Consider the following 23,604-nt stretch of genomic DNA (forward strand, 5'->3'; position numbering starts at 1 on the left):
GTTTCGTGTTTCTAGGGTTTTGGCGTTCCTTCAGTCTGGTTTGGATCTAGGCTTACGCCTAGCTTCTTTTGAAAGTTCATGTGTCTGCACTCTGTGTGGTTCCAGCGTAGGATAGCTACTCTGCCAGATGTCCGCACCTTTTTCCAGGGTGTTCTCAGGAGTCAGCCTCCCTTTGTTCCCCCAGTGGCTCCTTTGGGATTTGGCGGTGGTTCTTTGGGCCTTACAGGTTCCTGCATTTGAACCTCTTGAGCGGTGGACCTAAAGTGGTTGACGGTTAAGACTGGTTTTTCTCCTGGCGAGTGCTTCGGCCAGAAGGGGGTCACATTTGTGGGCGCTTTCCTGTCATCCTCCTTTACTGATTTTTCACCAGGACAGGGCGGTGCTTCACACTCGCCCGGGTTTTCTGCCTAAAGTGGTTTCTAAGTTCCACATTAATCAGGAAATTGTTGTGCCGGCATTTCAGTCACCTGATCTCTCGGCTGGTGAGGCTTCCTTAGTTGTGGTCCGTGCTCTCAAAGTTTATGTGGACTGATCTAGTTCCATTCGGAAGTCGGATTCCTTGTTCGTCCTCTCTGGTTTTCACAAGAGTGGTTGGCCTGCTGGCAAACAAACTTTGGCCCGTTGGCTTCGTTTGGTTATTTGTGAGGCTTATGCACAGGAGGATTTGCCTGTTCCGGCCTCTGTTAAGGCTCATTCTACTCGGTCTGTAGGTCCCTCGTGGGCTGCTAGCTGTGATGCCTCGGCTGTTCAGCTGTGTAAGGCTGCCACGTGGTCTTCCATCCAGACCTTTCTGAGGTTCTATGCTTTTGACACCTTCGCCTCTCAGGATGCATCCTTCGGGTGCCGGATTCTCTTTTTAGCACAGGAGCGTCCCCGCCCTTAGCTGAACTGCTTTGGGACATCCCCAAGGTCAACCCTGTGGACCCCCTATGGACCCTGAAGTAGAAAACAAGAGATATGATCAGAACTTTCTGTTATCTCTGTTTCTACGAAGTCCATAGGGTCCACAGAGCGTCCGCCTTGACGCACCTGGCTTCATATGGACTGGTCACCGGTTTTCCGTGTCCCTTTCTGTGAGTATGGTTCATGTGTGTTCCAGTCTTCCTTCTCTCAGTTTTTTTTCCTCCTCCGGTCTTGGCTACTTACCAACTGAGGTGCCTGTGGCTCGGGGGCGGGGTATAGAGGAGGATGGACCCAGTGCATCCTGGGAGCAGCAAAAGCTTTTAACTGCGTGGTGCCCGTGGATCCAGATCCAGCTATACCCCAAGATCAACCCTGTGGACCCTATGCACTTCGTAGAAACAGAGATTACAAAGGTAAGTTCTTACCATATCTCTTGTTTTCTAGATGCAATGCATAAACCATTATATGCTGTGACGGCAGATACACTACATCGGGGGCTAGTTTGTAGTGGGTGGTCCATATGTATTGCATACAGCATTGTGTTAATTCTAGATTCATGATTGGGCAGGGCACCGATCATGATGCAGGGAACTTCAGTGCACCCTGAAAAGGGGTGTGGTCTCGAGGGAGGGACATCGTTTTGCGGCGCGGCCCCCCTGCCATCATTTTAAGGGGCATGACCAGCAATCAGAGATGATGGGCTGCTTCTAAGCAGGGACGTCAAGGGCTGGGTACTGGGCATGGCTTAATTGTGGGAGGCATGGCCATATGCCCTTAGGAAAAAAAAAAAATACTATTTGCAGCTCCATTAGCCGGAGAGAGTAGTCAGACCCAGGCCCCCCCAACAAGCCTGGGTAATTAGTACCTGCTCACCCATCCCCTCTCACCTGCCCCGAAGCTCTTCCTGCACTGTGAATAGATGCATCTATTCATCCTCTGCTCACTGCTTCCCCCAACTGTGGCCACCTGGGGAAGACAGCTGGTACAGGAAGAGGTACAGTAGCAGGCAGGGTTCCGCTAGCCCACCGGCACCAGGCTGTGATCCGCAGGGCACCTCCGTAAAGCCTTTTAGCCTTTAAAAATCTGCAGGACAGAGCGCCCCGCTGCAACAGCCTAGCAGGAGCATTAACTGAAATGTTAGATACACATCTCTTGGCTAGGAAATCTAATAAAATTAAGTAGCCAGGTAGGGCATTTCTGTATCGAAACAGTTACATTTGCTAAAGTTAGACTTATCCCTTTTTAATATTTTTTTTTTAAATTAAAGATTTAGTTTATTTTTGGCAATGGAAAGTATATATAGTTTTGCATTGCTGTTTGTATACAAAACAAGTTGGAAATATCAAATTTTGGGGGAAATTATTATTATTATTATTATTATTATTATTATTATTATTATTATTATTTTTATTCTTTGCGTAATGGGCACCCAACGAGCAATTCAATTGTTACTCCGATCAGGCACAAGTGCCTTGGGCACTTATTACTTGTTGTGCCCAAATCTACAGCGTTTAGCCACATAAAGCCGCTAAGCACGTCTATCGCTCTGATTAGAGCGCCCATACAACAGACTTTTCGCAGATTTCTGCTCTCTAAGGAGGATGCGAGCAGAAAACTGGGTGCGGCACTCGCCCGATTGGACCAACAATTGAATTGCTCCTAACTGGGCCCCAAACAACAATTGAATTCCCCCCCCCCCCCCCCTTAAATGGAGTATACTTTTCTAACCTCTATTTTTTTTTTTTTCTTTTTTAGTAAGAATTGAAACAGGAGACTCTAAAGAGTATTTAGTGAATGGAGTCTTCATGCTTGTGGATCCTTGGTGGTCTGTAATTGTGGATGTGCAGCGAAGTGGTTCTCAGTACTTTGCAAAAGGATATCCATCATATGAGCTTGAAGATGATATGCTGGGAAGAGAGTCCATCCTTCCGTTGTTCCTAAGGGCGTGTTACATTACGGATGATCACAAGCAGGCCTTTATAGACTGGCTGCAGCATTACACTCCTGTCACTTTCAGCACACTGAAACCTCTAGCAGCTAAATTTTATAAAAAATGCGAAATAAATCTCTTGCCTTACATGGAGAATTCAAGTAAGTGTAGCTTCATTTTATTCCTTTGTGCATTATGAGTGTTATGAAACATACACACGGTCAGATTTTTCTTCAGATCTGAACGATAACTATTTAAAAAATCGTTCATATTTGAAGGAAAATCTGACATGTATGAACGATGCGCGTTCCCTATGGTCAGATAACGATATCTGACATCTAATATGTTTGCAGTCAGATTTGGACGATTCGTTCGTAGTTGAAATCGTTGGTCAAATCGTTCATCAAATCGTTCATCTGACCGTGTGTATGCACCTATAAACAGTGGCCAGTAATATTGACACTGTAATATTGACACAGTTTCTTCTAAAGGTGCCCACACACGTACCGATATACTTACGATCCGACGTTGTGTCCGATTTCCCTTGAAAAACTCCCCGGCAGCTCAGCACACGATATGCTGTCCAATCTTCATCCAATCTCCAGCAGCCAGACTTTTTTATAGTACATTGTGTCCTAGATTGTGAGATCTGCCGTACAGCATGGCAGATCTGACTTTGCGTTGTGCGGCCTGCGGGGGTCGTGAGTGGGGACTCATGATTTGGGCATTTTTTACCCGATGTGTCGGAATCGGCCAGATCGGGTAAAAAAAAATCGCTGTGTGTGGGCAGCTTAAGCCACCACTGTTTTATTTCTATGCACCATACACATTAGCTGTGATGTGCATGCGTGTGAGTATTACAGGACGGGTGGGGCAGGTTCCTGGTCCATTTACTAATATTGTATAAATTATTACTTTTCTTGATATGCTTCAAAACTGTAGTAAACCCTGAAACCAAGCTGAAATTAGTTGACTCTTACTAGATAGTATTCAGGGATGTAAAATTTGACTGAACAACCTGGAGTTATGGTTAGTAAAAAATGTCTTCATGTTTGTACCCCTTCTCACTTTTCCCTCTTCTGCTCTGTCCCCCAATTCCCCGTGGCCAGTGGACAATTAATCTCCCGTCTGTGATATTTTACTATACATAACATATGTAACTTTGTTAATCTGTGAAGAATATTGTGAAAGTTACATATTTTACCTTTTCTGTAACGTTCTAGTTTCCCTTATCATGAAGCTGTAGTGATATTATTTTGTCGGCTTGTAGTTTGATTTCATAAAAAGCAAATCCACATTTAACTCCGTGTATCCTATAGAACCCATTTGTAATACTTTCTGCAGGTCCTGGTGCATTTGCATTGAAGGCGTTGGAAACTCCTCTGGTACTGAGATACTTACCAAAGCTTTTACCACACAAGTTGAGGAGCTTGTTAATGTTAGATGCTCATGATCAGAAACCTTACATGAACACTACACCCAACAAACTACCTGAACTTGAGAGTATGTTAGCTACTGAACCTTGGAAACTTGGGTTTGGCCGAGTAAGTATCATACTGTACTGATTTTGTTTTATTCCTGTGACTATAATATGTTATGGAGACATTTTTAACACATGCACCTGTTGTAGGCAGCCATTTTCAAACGTCAGGTGGACTTCATTCAATTCAATAATGGACTCCTGCTCTGCACATTTACAGTCCATGTGCATGCTTGATAACCACACACCTCTGCTCCTGCACAGTTTCAAATAGTTAAAATACAGTATGTGCTAACTCCTTAGTTTATCACACCTCAATAGGATACCCAGATAGTGTCCATTCTAGGTCTGGTGCAGGGCAGGGCGCTGGACTGCAGATAGTGCACTCTCTCTTGCGCGTCCAAACAGGGGCGTGTCTTTAATAAGATGCGCACCATTTTCATCACTCTTGGGGGCGTACCCAGCATTTACGGACATGCATCTATTCACCATCGGTAAAATTTGCACTGCAGTCCTCTCCCCGCACCCCCCCCTCCACCACCTCCCCACATGGGAAACTGTGGCCTGCACCTGGCAGGTTGCTTTAGCACGGCGCCTTGCTAAAACAGCCCAGTGGATATAGGGGTCAATTAAAGCTCTGGGTTTAGATGCGCAAAGCAGCTAAACCAGTCTTAAAGTACTGCTTTACTCCCGCTTGGACGCCCCAAAGTGCTGAATTATCGCACATCTCTGCTTGCCACCTTGCTTATTTGTGCTATAACAACAATTGAATTGTTCTGTCAGGCACCCAAAAGAAATAGCCACGTGGGCAAACAATTGAATCTCCCCCATAGAACTAAATCTGAGAGGCCTGATGATTTAGATTAGCCCAATGTGAAACAGTATGCATATTTACCCTGGACATGTTCTCTCTAAAGGGGATTAAGGTCACTTATCTTTTGCATTATAAATTCTAAAGGTGCGTACACACACGATTTAGTAAATGAACGATTTTAGTAAACTATTTTCGTTAATTTTTTCAAGGGAAAAATGAATGAAAATCGTTTACTAAAATCGTTCATTTACTAAATGTAATGAACGATTTTTTTGAACTACAAACGATTTTTGCTTATTCCCTTACTGAAAATCGTTGAGTTGGTCAGTCTGACTGAACTACAAACGTGAACGCGCATCAACGATAATCGTTCATAGTTTTAACTCAGAAAGTGAACGATTTTTTTCAACGATATCGTTATCGATAATCGTTCAAAAAATCGTTTGTGTGTTTATGCACCTTAACAATTTTATTCCAGTGTTTCCCAAACTTGATCTTCAGGGACCCCTAACAGTGCATGTATTACAAGTGAATTTAATTAGTACCACCTGAGGATCTTTTAAAATGTTTCTGAAATAAATACACCTGTGCACGAAGTAGGAAATCCGGAAAACATGCACTGTTAAGGGTCCCTGAGGACTGAGTTATGCTATCATTTTTATATTTACAATATATATATATATTCTAAACCATCTAACCTGATCTATTTTAAGTGTTGGTAAGCTAGTACACTACTCCTTAATGTGTGTTTTGTTTTTTGTTTTTTTGTTTTTTTAATGTACTTTCAATTTATTCTCAATATAATACCTATAAAAGTCGGTGTGGTATGTATTTTTCGGTCTTAACTACATACTTATCTGATCTGTCTTTTTAACTTGGTCCAACTGGGCAAGGAAGATACTCCCCCTTTTACTGTATTTGTTGGTGGAGACTGAGCTTTCATTGGACCAGATAGTCTTTCCCACTTCTTCCTCATAGAGAAAAGGAGAGAGAGAATGTGTGTGTGTGTGTGTGTGTGTGTGTGTGCGTGTGTTTTTTAATTTGTATAAAATATATTCTTAATTCAACTTGTTCGCAATATCGCCATGCCATCCTCCTGACACCCCTGTGCGATGAAACCTGTCAAGCTGTAACTTGGTGGAAGTATTTTTTGGAATTGTGGGATGGCAGCAACCGGAAACTAGCAACATTATAGCTCTTACTCAGTATAATTTTTAGGTATGGTTTTTAGGCAGTTTTATAAAGAATTTAATTGCGGCATTGGGCTCCCTTTCATTGTCACAGTGCCCAAAACAATTGAATCGTCCCCTAGAGTTAAGCAACAATGTAGATTTTTTTTTTTCTTTTTTTTTTTTTATCACATGGTTCATGTTTTGTATTTGTAAAACCACGTTTATTAGAGTTGCTTAAAAACCACATTACAGATATACAGGTCAGGGATTCTTAGTCTTTGCGTTAAGACCAGAAACACAGGCTCACATGCCATTTACTGGGTCCCCCTTGATGCAGAATTCTAATTATTAATGAGCAAGAATCTGTAGATCAAAGCTGATAGGCAAAATGTGGGACTAGAGAATATAGGTAATATGTGTACAATCTCTATACATATAATTTTATTTTTATTATAGTTGGTTTACCAGGAGCTAAGTCTTTATGGCTGTGAGGCAACGTGGGATCGCTTTCTTCAATGTGAATATCTCCTGGAACAGATTCCTGATTTGCAGATTAATGCATTGATTATTTACAATGAATTGAAGAAGAAATGCATGGAGCTAGGTGACACATATGTAGAGCAGCATGAACTTACTATTGTTGTCTCAAGAGACATGTCTGCTGTGAATGCATGGGAAGCAATCAAGTTTCTAAAAGATAACGGAATTGTGGTGATTGAACAGCATAGAGTTTTTCTGTATAACTTGCACTGTTATGAAATGGATATTGCAGAATATATCAAAGAGTTGGTAATGAGAAAAACCTGGAATATGGACATTGATGAACATGATGTGTTTAGAATTGCTCCTCAGCCTCCAAGAGAGAAGGAAGACGAGGCTGATACCCTTGTGAGTAACCACAACCCTATACATTGTGATGGTGATGCTTCTATTGAGCACCTCAAAACAATAAATCTGTCTGACTGTACATCCACCACAGAACCAACCCGTTCAACAAACCTGGATGATGATCAGCAGAAAGCAGTCAAAATGATTCTGGCTAATCCGGTGACCATTATAAGTGGGAAAGGTGGGTGCGGGAAGACCACGGTAGTAAGTCAGGTGTTCATGACCATGATGAGGAAGGAGAAAAATGAAGTTAAAGAGGCCTGTTTAGCCTTTGAGGGTGACATCGATGCTCCAAGTGAATGGACTTGTGATGCAATGACCCCTAAGTTTGAGAGAGAAAGTCACATGCGTACCTTACTTACTGCACCCACGGGAAAAGCAGCTTCTCTACTAAAGAAAAAAACAGGACTTCCTGCTGCCACCCTACATCAGGTACAGACCCAGGGGCGACCATTGTTGTGTGATTATTTGTTCTTTAAACACTTATAAGCAGGATGCATTTGCTGACTATGGGCCTGATTCAGCAGCGGTTGTGTGTCTGACCGTTTAAACGCCGTTCTGTGGGCGTGCATATATTAGTCATTGCGATTGCTTTCATAGCATGAGACCTGTCTGCGTGCGAGGAGAGCAGCAGTTTTTTGATAGAGGTCAGACCTGTCACATGGCTTTCTGATCTGAGTCGTTGTTACCGATGATAAGGCAGCAGTGGGCGTCCCTATGCCCGGGTAAGCTTTTCAACTGTTAGCATATTTTTGTAGCTGTGTTCCATGCGAAATCGCAGCTGCGATCGCATTAGCATACTATGCTGAATCATGCCGTATGCCAGAGGTTCCCAACTGCGGTCCTCAAGGCTCCCCAACAGTTCAGGTTTTAGAGATCTCCATGGTTGAGCACAGGTGGTTAAATCAAATTGACTGAGATACTAATTAAATCACCTGTACTCAACCATGGATATCTTAAAACCTGAACTGTTGGGGAGCCTTGAGGACCGTGATTGGGAACCTCTGCCCTGTGCACTGATTAGGGTGGTCAATCCTTGGATTTAGGCCTAAAATCATCAGGATTTGAATCTTCCAATCCCGGGATTTTGTCATTGGTCAGCGCATTCGCTTTTTTTTTTTTTAATGCCAGGCAGCGCTGAGCACCTGCAGCAGATGACCCAGACTCTGCCCCTGCCCCCAACTGTGGTTGTGTGCATCATGATGTCTGGACTGGCCACAGGTATCATCACAGAGGGAACCAGCCCAGGTGGCAACGGAGAGTGGAGCACCCAAGTGGTGGGTGCTACTCTGGGGGATGGGAAGGGGGCGAGGGAGAGAGAGATCGATCCAGACTGGAGGGGGAGAGAAAGAGAGAAGAACTGGGGGAGAGAGAGAGAGCGCGAGAGAGAAGAACTGGAGGAGGGGGAGAAAGAGAGAGATGAGAACTGGGGGAGTGGGAGAAAGAGAGAGAGATGAGAACTGGGGGAGGGGGAGAAAGAGAGAGAGATGAGAACTGGGGGAGGGGGAGAAAGAGAGATAAAAACTGGGGGAGGGGGAGAAAGAGAGATAAAAACTGGGGGAGGGGAGGGGGATGAAGTGCAGCCACTGAGTCCTGCCGCATCCTGCCAGTGACACCACCAACACAATCCCGGAATTGAGCGTTTTCAACTCCGAATCTCGGGATTGGCCTCCTTAGTACGGATATAAAGGCTTAATTTTACCTTTTCAAAACACTACCTACTCAGATGTATATATGACAGTGAATCTTATCTTCTAGCTACAACTTGTCTGTTTCAGGTTGTCTACAAGACTGTCTCTACCAGCAAATCATTACACCAGTATCACTAGGTTTAAACTGAGTAGAAAAGTATTTGTTGGGAGCTAAAATCCAGTGACATCAAGTGACCTACTTGTTGGCGGTGATGGTTTTGTTTTCAGCGTTTTCCCAGGATGTTTTGTACATGGATGGCAGACCATTAACTGCTAACTAGCTTATCCTGTGTGTTTTTGAGTCAGTATAGCAGCTCTAAGGCAAGCCACTAACCAAATATGGGGTCAGACCAATTATCCACGAAGGGTGCGAATTTCCATTGCCACGGCGTTAAAAAGCCAACATCGCATCTCTCACCCCTCGCAGGCAGCTCTCTGCCAGAATTCGCTCATTCAAGTTCAGGCTGCCGTAAAGTGCAGCTATTGCTGCGCTAAATCGCACTCTGTGTATTCACGGCTAATTGGATTGACCCAATATTTTAGGGTCTGTTTCTCTCAATTTAAATGATTTAGTAAAAAAAAAAATATATATATATATTTTTTTTTTTACAAATATTTATTGCTCAAGTTAGACATCATCACAGAAACTAGGGCTTTATAATTGATCAATGTCTGACACCGTACAGCAGTGAGCCAAGTTTGTGTCTCTTATGCTCTTCCTGATCGTTACTGCTGGTAAAACATTTAAACCTTATCTCGTCAGGTTACATGCAGCTATTCTGGCTGGCTGAAGCAAGACTCGGTGGTTGAAAAGAAAGCATGGAAGTTCTCCAAAGTGGAATCCTTGGTTGTGGATGAAGGCAGTTTGGTGTCCGTTCGTATGTTCAGCACGGTCTTGAAATTGCTATATAAACATGCCAGACTTGCTAAACTAGTTATTCTAGGTATGTGTTGCATTTCGATATATATGGTATAGAGAGAACATTGCTAAGCAATGCAACTCTGACTTCTCCGTCCGCACCTAAAAACAAATCTGAAGGAAAGTAAGAATGTGTCGCCCTGTATTTACCTTTATACATAGGCCCCCGTCCTAATACGTAACTTTATATGTAAATAAACGGAGGAAACTGAGTCGACAGGCTAGTGAAAGACCACTACTGGTGCGATAGATAGATAGTTGGAAAATGTAATATTGCCTATTAACACATGGCTCAGATTGGTGTAACACGTGGATTATCTATTAACGTGTGTGGGTGTATGTTTGGTTTTTTTTTGTGTTTAAATGTTTTATATCTTGTAAAAAAAAAAAATTAACATTTGTCAAAGAAAACTATATTCTGGAAAGTAATGTCCACTTTACAAGCTGCTATACAAAAAGTGGTGTTTTTTGCTTTTTCAAAATAAAAGGTAGTGTTGGACATATTAAGTATTTGGTAACCAAGGCTCTATGGGGCTGATTCTGACTTTGCAGATGGGGCACATGTAAAATGTACAGAGTGATTTAGATTTGTGAGTGACCTGTCCTAGCTCAGATCTAAATTGCAGTGTTAAGGTGTGCATCCATTAGGCGATTAAACAGGCCGATTGAACAATAACGACATCGTTACCGTTCAATCGCTTGTTAATCGCCCGCAAATCGTTCACAAATCGGCCAGGTAAATGTCAAAAACGACCAGCGATGCGTATGCCCGCTGGTCTTTTTTGCCATCTATCATCGCCAGTACATGCTGGTCAACCTGACTATCACGTCAGGTTTAGCATGTACAGAGCTGATGGAAGTGCCTACGACTGAACATTCAGTGTAGGCACATCAGACATAGAAACGACAGCACGATTACAATGTCGTAATCGTGCTTTCGTTTCTATGTCTATTAGTGGATACACACCTTAACAATCAAGCTGTCCAGCATTTGTGAGCTACAGTGCATCTGGAAAGTATTCACAGCGTTTCACTTTTTCCACATTTTATCCAAAATGGATTAAATTAATTATTGCCCTCAAAATTCTACACACAATACCCCATAATGAAAACGTGTTTTTTTTTTTTTTTTTTTGGATGAATGCAAATTTAATTAAAGAAAAAAAAAAAAAAACTACCAAGAAATAACATGTACATACTGTAAGTATTCACAGCCTTTGCCATGAAGCTCAAAACTGAGCTTGGGTGCATCCTGATTCCACTGATCATCCTTGAGATGTTCCTACAGCTTAATTGGAGTCCACCCAATTCAGTTGATTGGCCATGATTTTGAAAGGCATGCACCTGTCTATATAAGGTCCCACACTTGACCGTGCATGTCAGAGCACAAACCAAGCATGAAGTCCAAGGAATTGTCTATAGACCTCCGAGACAGGATTGTCTCTAGGCACAAATCTGGGGAAGGGTATAGAAAAATATCTGCTGCTTTGAAGGTCCCAATGAGCACAGTGGCCTCCATCATCCGTAAATGGAAGAAGTTCGGAACCACCAGGACTCTTCCTAGAGTTGGCCGGCCATCTAAACTGAGAGATCGGGGGAGAAGGGCACTAGTCAGGGAGGTGACCAAGAACCCAATGGTCACTCTATCAGAGCTACAGCATTTCTCTGGAGAGAGGGGAACCTTCCAGAAGGACAACCATCTCTGCAGCATCCACCAATCAGGCATGTATGGTAGAGTGGCCAGACGGAAGTGACTCCTTAGTAAAAAGCACATGGCAGCCCGCTTGGAGTTTGCCAAAATGCACATGAAGGACTCTCAGACCATGAGAAACAAAATTCTCTGGTATGATGAGACAAAGATTGAACTCTTTGGCATGAATACCAGGTGTTATGTTAGGACGAAACCAGGCACCGCTCATCACCAGGCCAATACCATCCCTACAGTGAAGCATGGTGGTGGCAGCATCATTCTGTGGGGATGTTTTTCAGCGCAGGAACATGGAGACTAGTGAGGATAGAGGGAAAGATGAATGCAGCAATGTACAGAGACATCCTGGATGAAAACCTGCTCCAGAGCGCTCTTGACCTCAGACTGGGGCGACGGTTCATCTTTTAGCAGGACAACGACCCTAAGCACACAGCCAAGATATCAAAGGAGTGGCTTCAGGACAACTCTGTGAATGTCCTTGAGTGGCCCAGCCAGAGCCTAGACTTGAATCCGATTTGAACATCTCTGGAAAGATCTGAAATCTGTGTGCACGACTCTTCCCATCCAACCTGATGGAGCTTGAGAGGTTCTGCAAAGAGGAATGGGCGAAACTGCCCAAAGATAGGTGTGCCAAGCTTGTGGCGGCATATTCAAAAAGACTTGAGGCTGTAATTGCTGCCAAAGGTGCATCAACAAAGTATTGAGCAAAGGCTGTTAATACTTATGTACATGTGATTTCTTAGTTTGTTTTTAACTAAATTTGCAAAAATCTTAAAAAAAACAAAAAACTTTTTACACTTTGTCATTATGGGGTATTGTGTGTAGAATTTTGAGGACAAAAATTAATTGATTCCATTTTGGAATAAGGCTGTAACATAACATAACAAAATGTAGAAAAAGTGAAGCGCTGTGAATACTTTCCGGATGCACTGTACATGCAAAAGCAACCAGTACTTACCCTGCTTGAAAAGGAAAAAAATTATTTGCACCCCTTGCATTTCCACATGGTTTGTCCAGGTACAAAGTTACTTGATTTACTTCCAACTGAATCTGCCCCAATGAACACAACCACTTTTCCAGCTAGATGTGTACCATCTTCATAAGCATGCAGTATCTTCCCTGTTGTAGAGTTGAAGTAAAAGGGACATTGCTGTTCTAGTAATACAGCTACCTACATTATTGTTTTGTTGCAGACTGACAAGTCTTTTGAGTAGAGTATATTGTCATGATAAATGGAAAATTTTATTTAAAGAATACAAACATTTTGTAATGGAAAATGTAAATAGTGAAGATGTATTGTTCATAAAGAGAGCTAAATTTTCTTGTTCTTTGCAAAGCTTGGACACTGTTGGTTTGTGAGGAATACAGAGAAGGTGCATTCAACTGTTTTATTCAGTTCCTAGTATCCAATTACAGTATTTAGCTTCAAAGAGAATGTTACAAGATAGCATCCCCCAGATGGCATTTTGTAGGCACTGTAGGAATGTCCTGTATCCTGGTATTTTCTGCCTGTTAACTTTATGGATTCATTTAAACTGGATCTAATTGAAGCAGCTCTGCTAGTGTAGTTGGTACTACATCAAATTCTTTAGTGCTGGGGTGAATAAACCATGATTTCCCCAAGTTAAATATAATAATAAATATACAGCTTTAATTGCCGACCTATCATGTCCTAAAAAGTCATATAAACTACATATCTGGAATTTTTGTAATTGGCTAGGTATCCAGAGTATATTATTTAAGTAAATTAATGGGCTTGCACTTCTGGTAGAAGTTATTACATCAGAATTTTCAAAAAGTGTGTGTGTTCCCTAGCTTTGCATGACTGTCCCTATATGTTGAACAGACCAATGGCTCAGCACAGCACTGACTAGATGATGGTAGAAAGAGAGAAGTTAAACTTGATAAGCCGACTATGCTGCCTAAAGTACACAAAGAATATTCTAAATTTAAAATAAAATTATCTAGTATATTACAAAATATTGATTAAATCGACTATATAATTTAATAACACTTTTTTTTAAGGATTTTATCTACAAAATACTGGATAATTGAAGTCAAACATTATCCCTGATTGTTAGGTCCCACTAAGGTTCCTCTAGTGAGGAGGCAGATCATACAAGTATGTAGTAAAGGTGGATATTTACTACCGCATAGGCAACCAGAGGATAAGACCAATGTAATAAATACAGTACAATCTCACTCCTTTGCAGTATCTTACATTTGGAAAGCAGTACTTAGCAATGGGATGTAGTCGGCATCAGACCGTCGGCATCCCGAACGCCGGGAATACCAGCGCTGAAATCCTGACAGGTTAGGATCCCGGCACCAGTTGCCGACCGCCGGCATCCGAAGGGAAGTATAGGGGTGTTGGGGGGAGGTTAGGCTTAGGTAGCGGGGATAGGGTTAGGGATAGGCACCGAGCAGGGAGTGTTAGGATTAGCAAATTTATTGATCTGCGCTTGTAAGGAATGTATACATAATAAAACACTTGTTGCAATATGGTAGCACCTGTCTGAATAATGTACCAAGGACAAGGCTTTGCTTACTTTTTTTTTGACAATTTATTACATTCAATACATATACTCTTTAACTTAACTCACAACACTAAAAACATGTAATGCACACAAGTTGGCTCTATAGCGCCCAGTTGTTACGCTGATCAAAAACTAATGTTTAGCAAATATGTTTCACGCTGGAATATGTGAGAGAATGTCCAAAATACACAGTCATTTGTTTAGTTCTTAGTGGATATATATCTATCCACCAGAGATTTGTGCAATGTAAGTGGTTGCACAGCCCGCATAAAGGGGGAATTATTTTACTACCCATTTAATATAGTATTCTTCTTTAAATAAAGTGCAAGGATACTGGATGCTAAGCCATTAGTATCCAGAAACTATCCAATTTTAGTGTTTGGATTAGGGTGCAGGGAAGGGGTGGTCAGGTTTAGGCACTGGGGGGGGGGGTAGGTTTAGGCATCGGGGAGGGGGTGTTAGGTTTAGGGTGCTGACCAGCGGCATCCCGACAGCCGTGATTTCATACCCATCCCCTTGGCAATAACATGCGGTCTGTTTTTATGTTGCAAGTTTCTGCCTATTGGCAGTGAATATGTTGAAAGGCTTATATGCGTTTCGTCACATTTGCTGCTTATTTCCAGTGAAGTTGAATGTGGATTATATGGTAATATTCAATTTATTATACACAACACAAATTAGTGAGAACAGTAATACTATGCTAAACAAAATATACCAACATGCAGAAACCTATATATAAATATATTTTCAGTACAATTGTATTATATTTATGTACTAGGTTTTATTAATCTTTTCAGAATATTCCTTGTACTCTGTGGTCGGGATGTAGTTGACATCCTGGAGCGCACAAAACCTGCGGTCACTAGCACAGTGTGAGGATCCCGGCTGCAGAATACTGGTGGCTGCGATACCAAAGGTAAGTATTAGGCGGTTAGGGTTAGGTATTGGGCAGAGGTTCGCAAACGCGGTCCTCAAGGCTTCCCAACAGGTACAGTTTTAGAGATTTCCTTTGTTGAGCACAGGTGACTTAATTAGCATCTCAGTCATTTGAATTTAATAACCTGTGCTCAACCATGGAAATCTCTAAACCTGAACCTCTGCACTAGGAGGTTTAGGGTGTGGGAAAAGAGGGTTTGTAGTCAAATCAAGCATATACTGTCCAAAAAACCATAAGATAATTACTACTACATGCTACCAAAATAAATTTCTACCTCTTATGGAAAAAAATAAATACAATAAATGGTGTTAAACAATACATAAAGTCCAATAAAATAGACAAAAAAATGGCTTTATCATGAAGTTAAATAAAATGTAATTAAACACTTTTTATACAAGGAATCTTAAAATGGCTTATGACTTTTTCATCAGGCAACTTTTAAGCCCATAAGCCTCTTCATTTAATGAGGATGCATTTTTGATTTTAGATTTTTACCAAAAAATTGATTTCCATAAACTTCTTTAAGGATTGATATATAAGGCCAACTACCTTGGCAGAGTAACAAAATAATAATAAACAAATTTGTGTGTGTGTGTGTGTGTGTGTTATATATATTACACACACGCACACGTGCACAAATATTGGGACATTGACAGAATTTTCATATTTTGGCCTATATTCACCACCACAATGGCTTTGAAATGAATCAAACAAGATGTGCTTTAACTGCAGACTTTCAGATTTAATTTGAGGGTAATTACATCCAAATCAGGTGAACGGTGTAGGAATTACAACGGTTTCTATATGTGCCTCCCACTTTTTAAGGGGCCAAAAGTAATGGGACAAACTAAACAATCCTAAATCTAACTTTCACGTTTTAATACTTTACAGCCTGAAGTCTGGAACGCATAGACATCACCAGACGCTGGGTTTCATCCCTGGTGATGCTCTGCCAGGCCCCTACTGCAAATGTCTTCAGTTCCTGCTTGTTCTTGGGGCATTTTCCCTTCAGTTTTGTCTTCATCAAGTGAACTGCATGCTCAATCGGATTCAGGTCAGGGGATTGACTTGGCCATTGCATAACATACCACTTTTTAGCCTTAAAAAACTCTTTGGTTGCTTTTGCAGTATGCTTCGGGTCATTGTCCATCTGCACTGTGAAGCGCCGTCCAATGAGTTCTGAAGCATTTGACTGAATATGAGCATATAATATTGCCCGAAACACTTCAGAATTCATTCTGCTGCTTTTGTCAGCAGTCACATCATCAATAAATACAAGGGAACCAGTTCCATTGGCAGCCATACATGCCCACGCCATGACACTACCACCACCATGCTTCACTGATGAGGTGGTATGTTTTGGATCATGAGCAGTTGCTTTCCTTCTCCATACTCTTCTCTTCCACTCTGGTACAAGTTGATCTTTGTCTCTTCTGGCCATAGGATGTTCCAGAACTGTAATGGCTTTTTTAGATGTTTGGCAAACTCTAATCTGGTCTTCCTGTTTTTGAGGCTCACCAATGGTTTACATCTTGTGGTGAACCCTCTATATTCACTCTTGTGAAGTCTTCTCTTGAATGTTGACTTTGACACATATACACCTACCTCCTGGAGAGTGTTCTTGATTTGGCCAACTGTTGTGAAGGGGTCTTTCTTCTCCAGGGAAATAATTCTTCTGTCATCCACCACAGTTGTTTTCCATGGTCTTTTGGTGTTGCTGAGCTCTCCCGTGCGTTCTTTCTTTTTAAGAATGTTCCAAAGTTGATTTGGCCACACCTAATGTTTTTGCTATCTCTCTGATGGGTTTGTTTTGATTTTTCAGCCTAATGATGGCTTGCTACACTGATAGTGACAGCTCTTTTGAATCTCATATTGAGAGTCGACAGCAACTGATTCCAAATGCAAATGTCACACCTAGAATCAACTCCAGACCTTTTACCTGCTTAATTGATAATGAAATAACGAGGGAATAGACCACACCTGTCCCTGAAATGGCTTTTGAGTTGATAGTCCCATTCCTTTTGGCCCCTTAAAAAGTGGGAGGCACATATAGAAACCGTTGTAATTCCTACACCGTTCACCTGATTTGGATGTAATTACCCTCAAATTAAATCTGAAAGTCTGCAGTTAAAGCACATCTTGTTTGTTTCATTTCAAAGCCATTGTGGTGGTGAATAGAGGCCAAAATATGAAAATTCTGTCAATGTCCCAATATTTATGCACCTGACTGTATATATAAAACAAATATATGAAAGAGGGAGCTATTATTTTAGTCTTTAGGTAATATTTGATCTCAAATAGATTCTTTTTTCAATCCAATGTGTTGGAAAAGACAAAGTTTTGTGAAGGAGAATGCAATGAAGACCCACAGATCACGTAGTTTATCTTCAAGCTATATGTTCCACATTAGATTATTTAGCTTGAAAGAGTAAATGTCCAAATGGAGACTTGTTCTCAAAACGCATAGAACTAAACAAAGCTTTTTTTAAGCAGCGCGTTTCTCCTTTTGGTGTATTATCCTTCTCTAGAGAAATAAACCCTCACACCAAGACACCCAAAGAATAATAAATAAAAATTCTGATGCGCATATGTATATTTAAGATAACAATCTTTAAAAAACTTGACAGTAAAAAACATGCAGCAAGGCTTAACACAATTCAGATTGGGGGTATAGTGAGAAAAATTCTCCCACCTTAGAATTCTATACTCCACATCCGTGGGACCCCAAACAGGTGTGCCCAATCTTTACCCGGCGCGTTTCGTCCTATACGGACTTCTTCAGGGGTAGCAATGTGCTACATCATAACAATAAAACAAGGATGTCAAAATAGCGGTGTGAGTGGGTTAATTTTGTACAGTATATAGCTGATACTAGAAACAAGTTTTTAGTTTTCATATAAATCATTTTTCTCAAACCGATCATTCTTATGGATCACAAAATATATCTGATTTCTATATATTTGATTAAACTTTTTTTATATAAAATAAAAAGTACATACCATAAGAAATAACGCCTCACCAGGCAAACAAATAGGGATTCTCTGGAATCCAAATTTCTGTGATATCATACCTACAACCAGCAGGGAGAATTTCTCAGGAATATGGTAATTGAACTTAGATGTTAGTATATACAATTTTAGATCATACTCGCAAATATATACCAAATCGGAGTATAGATATCTGATGATGATTTTTGTGGAAATATGTATGAACCAAACAGATACCTAAGAAATGGGTCAAAAATGTAAATATGAATCTGACCCCTCTTAGTTCTTAATAAAAAAATTATCTTAAATAATATTGATAACACTTGATAAAAGCTTACAGTAATACTTATTACCTTATCCTCACAACAACAATGTATTTAATCACAAAGGCTTCCACAGTGTTACTATTGGTAATTAACATTCATAGAATAATCCATATGTTATCGCCAATATTAATCTTAATTGCAGACATAATCTAAATAATATACACATAATAAAGCCCTAGTGCATGATGGTGTTTTTAAAAAAGTGCTTGTTCCTATATATGTCTAAGTGATGGGTTAAAAAAATGTGTGTGTGTATATATCTCCCATCTTTAACTTTTAGTATTAGTCACTCAAATGATGTAGATATAAACACTCAATTGGAGTAGGGAATAGAGCTTATTACTTTATCCTTAGATGTATTAAATCTTAGAAGTTTCCACAATAATAATAATGATAACCTATGTAGCAGGTTTTCACAATTTTAAAAATAACATTTATAGCATTATGTATATAATGTGCAAAAGCTATTCCCAATTATTGGCAAATTCCAAATAGTATACAAACAATGATTTTAACAGCAAGCATTGTGGAGAAGTAAAAATATTTAAAATATAACATATGTATCTTTCCTGAACCTGTATGATCAGTCCCATAGCAGTGATCAGCATGTGGCTTCCTATTTATTTACCTTAGCTAGATGACCTCACTTCCTGTAATTACAATTTACTGTGGCCTTAAATGTAATAAAATATCTATTTGTTTGCATAGGGCACGTAACTAACCTATATTTAGATATATTTACATAGTAACTGATTGTATGTGTGTACTTAATTAGTAGGATATATGGTTATAAGTCTGTTTTTGTGGGGTGTTTTTTTTTCTCCCCCTTTCTCTTAAAAAAAAGTAATGGGTATTTCTTCTTCTTTTTTTTTTTTTTTTTTTCTTCCTCCCCTTTCTCAAAAAAATAAAAAAAGGCAAACAAATGTGATGGGTAGAGATTTAAAAAGAGGAGTAATATAGCTTTGTAATAGTATGTTAGAAATTGAAGTTAGATTTTTTTTTTTTTTTTCTGTGTATGTATATACAGGTGAATAGTACACTGGAACTAAGGGGAAAAAAATAGTTTTGGGGATTGTTGTAAAACCAAAAACATTTTGGAGAATTGAAATAGTAAAATAATGAGCATAATCACACTTCTATAATATAAGGATATATTATTAATTTTAGGAAAGAATTAATCACGTCACAAATTAAGGGGGGGGTCAAATAAAGCTATATTGCACATTTATATCAAAAAGATTTACCTTACATCTTTATTCATAGTTTATAACAAGTGCACTACACATTTATGTTTTAGTAGTTTAATTATCACTTTATATTAATAGTTTAATGATATGGATTTTACACAAATTAAGTTTGGTAATTTTACATAAATTCAATCATATGAAATAAGGTAATTCTTTCAAATAATCACTATAAAAGTTAAAATAGTTTTAGCAGTCTGACATAATTTAACATTATAAAACTCAAATGAATTTGTTCTCCAACAAAATGGCCGCTACTAATGATTTAACTAAATTATTATTTATAGTCTCTGTTCTCCAATCTAAACTCTCATATGATGGCTGTATATGTAGAATCTTCTATCTAATTAATGCCCATGTTTAAAAGTTTGCTATTAAATATCCCTTTGTCTTTATATTGTGTTATAACAGAATAGTCCTCCCAAACATGGCTGCCGCTATATCGATCTGTAGCTTCTAATAAATGGCCGATAACAGAAAGCTAATTGTCCCCTAGTGCCCATGTTTGGCTGAACACGTGCGGCCTACGATAAGTATGCAACTTATATGGTAGTTACATGCCCTATGCAAATAAATAGATATTTTATTACATTTAAGGCCACAGGAAATTGTAATTACAGGAAGTGAGGTCATCTAGCTAAGGTAAATAAATAGGAAGCCACAGACTCCATTAGCCATGTGCTGATCACTGCTGTGGGACTGATCATACAGGTTCAGGTAAGATACATATATGTTATGTTTTATATATTTTTACTTCTCCACAATGCTTGCAGTTAAAATCATTGTTTGTATACTATTTGGAATTTGCCAATAATTGGGAATAGCTTTTGCACATTATATACATTTATGCTATAAATGTTATCATATTCCTAAGAAATTATCCCTGCTGGTTGTAGGCATGACATTACAGAAATTTGGATTCCAGAGAATCCCTATTTGTTTGTCTGGTGAGGTGTTGTTTCTTATGGTATGTACTTTTTTTATTTTTATTTTATATAAAAAAAGTTTTATCTATCTAATATATAGAAATCACAGGTATATTTTATGATCCATAAGAATGATCTGTTTGAGAAAAATTATATATATGAAAACTAAACTTGTTTCTAGTATCCGCTATATACTGTACAAAATTAACTCACTCACACCGCAATTTTGACATCCTAGCTTTATTGTTATGATGTAGTACATTGTTACCCCTGAAGAAGTCCGTATAGGACGAAACGCGTCTGGTAAAGATTGGGCACACCTGTTTGGGGTCCCACGGATGTGGAGTATAGAATTGTAAGGTGGGAGAATTTTTCTCACTATACCCCCAATCTGAATTGTGTTAAACCTTGCTGCATGTTTTTTACGTTCAAGTTTTTTAAAGATTGTTATCTTAAATATACATATGCGCATCAGAATTTTTATTTATTATTCTTTGGGTGTCTTGGTGTGAGGGTTTATTTCTCTAGAGAAGGATAATACTCCAAAAGGAGGAACGTGCTGGATAACAAAAGCTTTGTTTAGTTCTATGCGTTTTGAGAACAAGTCTCCATTTGGACATTTATTCTTTCAAGCTAAAGAATATAATGTGGAACATATAGCTTGAAGATAAACTACGTGATCTGTGGGTTTTCATTGCATTCTCCTCAACAAGACTTTATCTTTTTTCAACCCAATGTGTTGGAAAAGACAATCTATTTGAGATCAAATATTACCTAAAGACTAAAATAATAGCGCCCTCATTCATATATTTGTTGTGTATTTTGTTTATCCTTCTAAAAGGGGATTTTTATGAGGGGAGCAGCTGGTAGTCATATACAGTAATTTATATTATAGTTACAATATTTAAAATGCAAACTGTAGGCATTAGAAGTATGTGTGTGCATGTATATGTATGTGTGCATGTATATATGTGTGTGTGTGTGTGTGTATGTATATGTATGTATATATATATATATATATATATATAATATAAAAAAAAATTTATTTGATACACTAAAAATGTGTCGGCGCCACCTTCAAGTTTTCTAGAGGATTGATAAAAAATATATGTGATAATACGTACTCCCTTACTATAAAAGATGTTGGCTAAAACCAAACGTGAGAGGACTTTTGGAAGAGCCCTTAAATGTGAAATATTGCAAATATGTTATGTGATCAGCGACTGACGTATATTCTACAATGATTTGTGGAATGTGCAAATATAAACCAACAAATATACCATACAGAGTGTGAAAATAAAAATAGCACAATTTAATATATAAAAAAAGTACAAACATACCTAAATACTGTGCATACAAGCACAGATAATGCAAATAAATTTAATTTCCCACAGTGTTCAAATAGTGCTAATAAATATTTAAGATGACGTTAAAAATGCAATTCATACATTTACATACATCTAAAAAAACGAATGGAGTTCATATATTTAAAATAGCCAGTTACACGAAGGGATCAGTGGATAAAAACAAGTAAAAAAGGTTTTTTTTAAAATGGTTCAGAACTTGTTTTAAAAGTATAGGAAGTTTCTACAAAATGAGATGCTTATCTGTATTAGTTCATTCAGTCAAAAAGGCAGCTAACCCAACACGTTTCATCCACTTGGGAACTTCATCAAGGGGTGCAGTAAATCAGGGTTTGCCACTTTTTATACCCTTTATGAGACAGGGCTCTAATTGCCTCGTTTAGATCATACATGACATCACTACAAGGACAGATGTGGGATAATGTATATATTATCCCACATCTGTCCTTGGTATAGGATTTGTAAATTTGACATTAGCGTTCGCTAGATTCTGAAGTAGTTTGGGGCCACTTATTCATATATAATATATTTTCTCTAATCCTCCCTATACACCCCGCCCACAGGCATTCCGTTTTTTTGTTTGGTGCACGGCAAGTATCCAGATGCGCCTGTTATACTGCACTACTGACGGTGAAGGCACAGGTACTGCGACTCCTACCACTGCTAGGGCCGACAACACCAGTACCGCTATATGCCCTGAGGTTCTCGGCGGGCCTTAGCATGGGTTAGCTAGCGCCTGTGCTGAGGTCCGGACTGCAGGTTTGGCACGGAGATGACATGTAAGTGCGCGGCAGCCCTTGCATCCGCTGTAGGAGACTCTTCAGGTGCAGCCGCGGGTGAAGGCCTCGTGTGACGTGTCCTCACTAAGGCGGCCGGGTCCTTATCGTCTGTCGCCGGGGATGGGTAGTAGACACACTAGTTAGCGTCTACTACTATGAGACCAGCGTACCCGTGCCGTCAAAATCACAGCTTAGGGGAGATAAGGCGTTCCCCCGGCCGCTCCTCCCCCAAGCCAGACGCAACTACCGGTACGGAGTTCAAGTGACTGGTTTACTATATTTGACCACCTCGTGGTGAGACGCTCGCAGATCGTGTTTGTGTGTGTGTGTACAACTGTAGCGGTTGGTCTGTCTCCCTGTATACCTCTCCCTTTTGTCTGATATATAGCACTCTCTATCCTACCATTACCACTGCGGGGCTGATCAGTTGATTCAGAGTCCATTTGCAATAGCAATTGTGCGTATATATGCATTGTATGTGTCTTTAATACTAGGTTCTGTATTTATACTGCCTTTTTGTTTCCAAACTGTCAGTTATACCTATCGCTGTGTTTCTCCTCATCCCTCTGAAAGGTGTGGGGGGTTTCATTGATAAGGAGTCGCATTGCATTTATATTGTACACCTTATACCATTTACACATTTGTTATGTCTAAAGGTGTAGGTAAGAAGGATGATATGCCAGTACTAAGATCATGTGTCTCTTGTTTGGCAGGCCTATCTGAGCAGGATGTTAACTAGGATGGGTTGTGTAGTCTCTGTTGTAAACTGCTACCTGTTCAAGCCGGTCCATCTAGGGCTCTAGCGCTAGAACCACCTGGGTGGTATCAGGTTTTGTCACACTTAGTGGACAAAATCGCAAACGTTCGGGCTGCGGTATTTCTCCATGCTATGGGGTATTCACAGCAGTTACATCCTTCTATGTATATGCCCCCCATGAATTCCTGTTGGGATAATTCTACTGCTCACTCTAGTCAGAATATGCCGCCATATAAAGCTCC

At 39.8% G+C, this 23,604-nt stretch overlaps 1 protein-coding gene across 1 annotated transcript in view; it reads left to right on the top strand.

Annotated features, from left to right (window-relative positions):
• Positions 1-23,604, top strand: part of HELB (DNA helicase B) — an 80,406-nt gene that overhangs the window by 11,738 nt on the left and 45,064 nt on the right. The window contains exons 2-5 of the mRNA XM_088467802.1: positions 2,659-2,994; positions 4,178-4,377; positions 6,756-7,619; positions 9,642-9,822. Of these exons, the coding sequence (XP_088323928.1) occupies positions 2,659-2,994; positions 4,178-4,377; positions 6,756-7,619; positions 9,642-9,822 (1,581 nt within the window). The remainder of the gene's footprint in view (positions 1-2,658; positions 2,995-4,177; positions 4,378-6,755; positions 7,620-9,641; positions 9,823-23,604) is intronic.

The sequence above is a fragment of the Taudactylus pleione genome, unplaced genomic scaffold (genome assembly GCF_031769625.1).
Source record: "Taudactylus pleione unplaced genomic scaffold, aTauple2 ptg000075l, whole genome shotgun sequence".
NCBI lineage: Eukaryota > Metazoa > Chordata > Amphibia > Anura > Myobatrachidae > Taudactylus > Taudactylus pleione.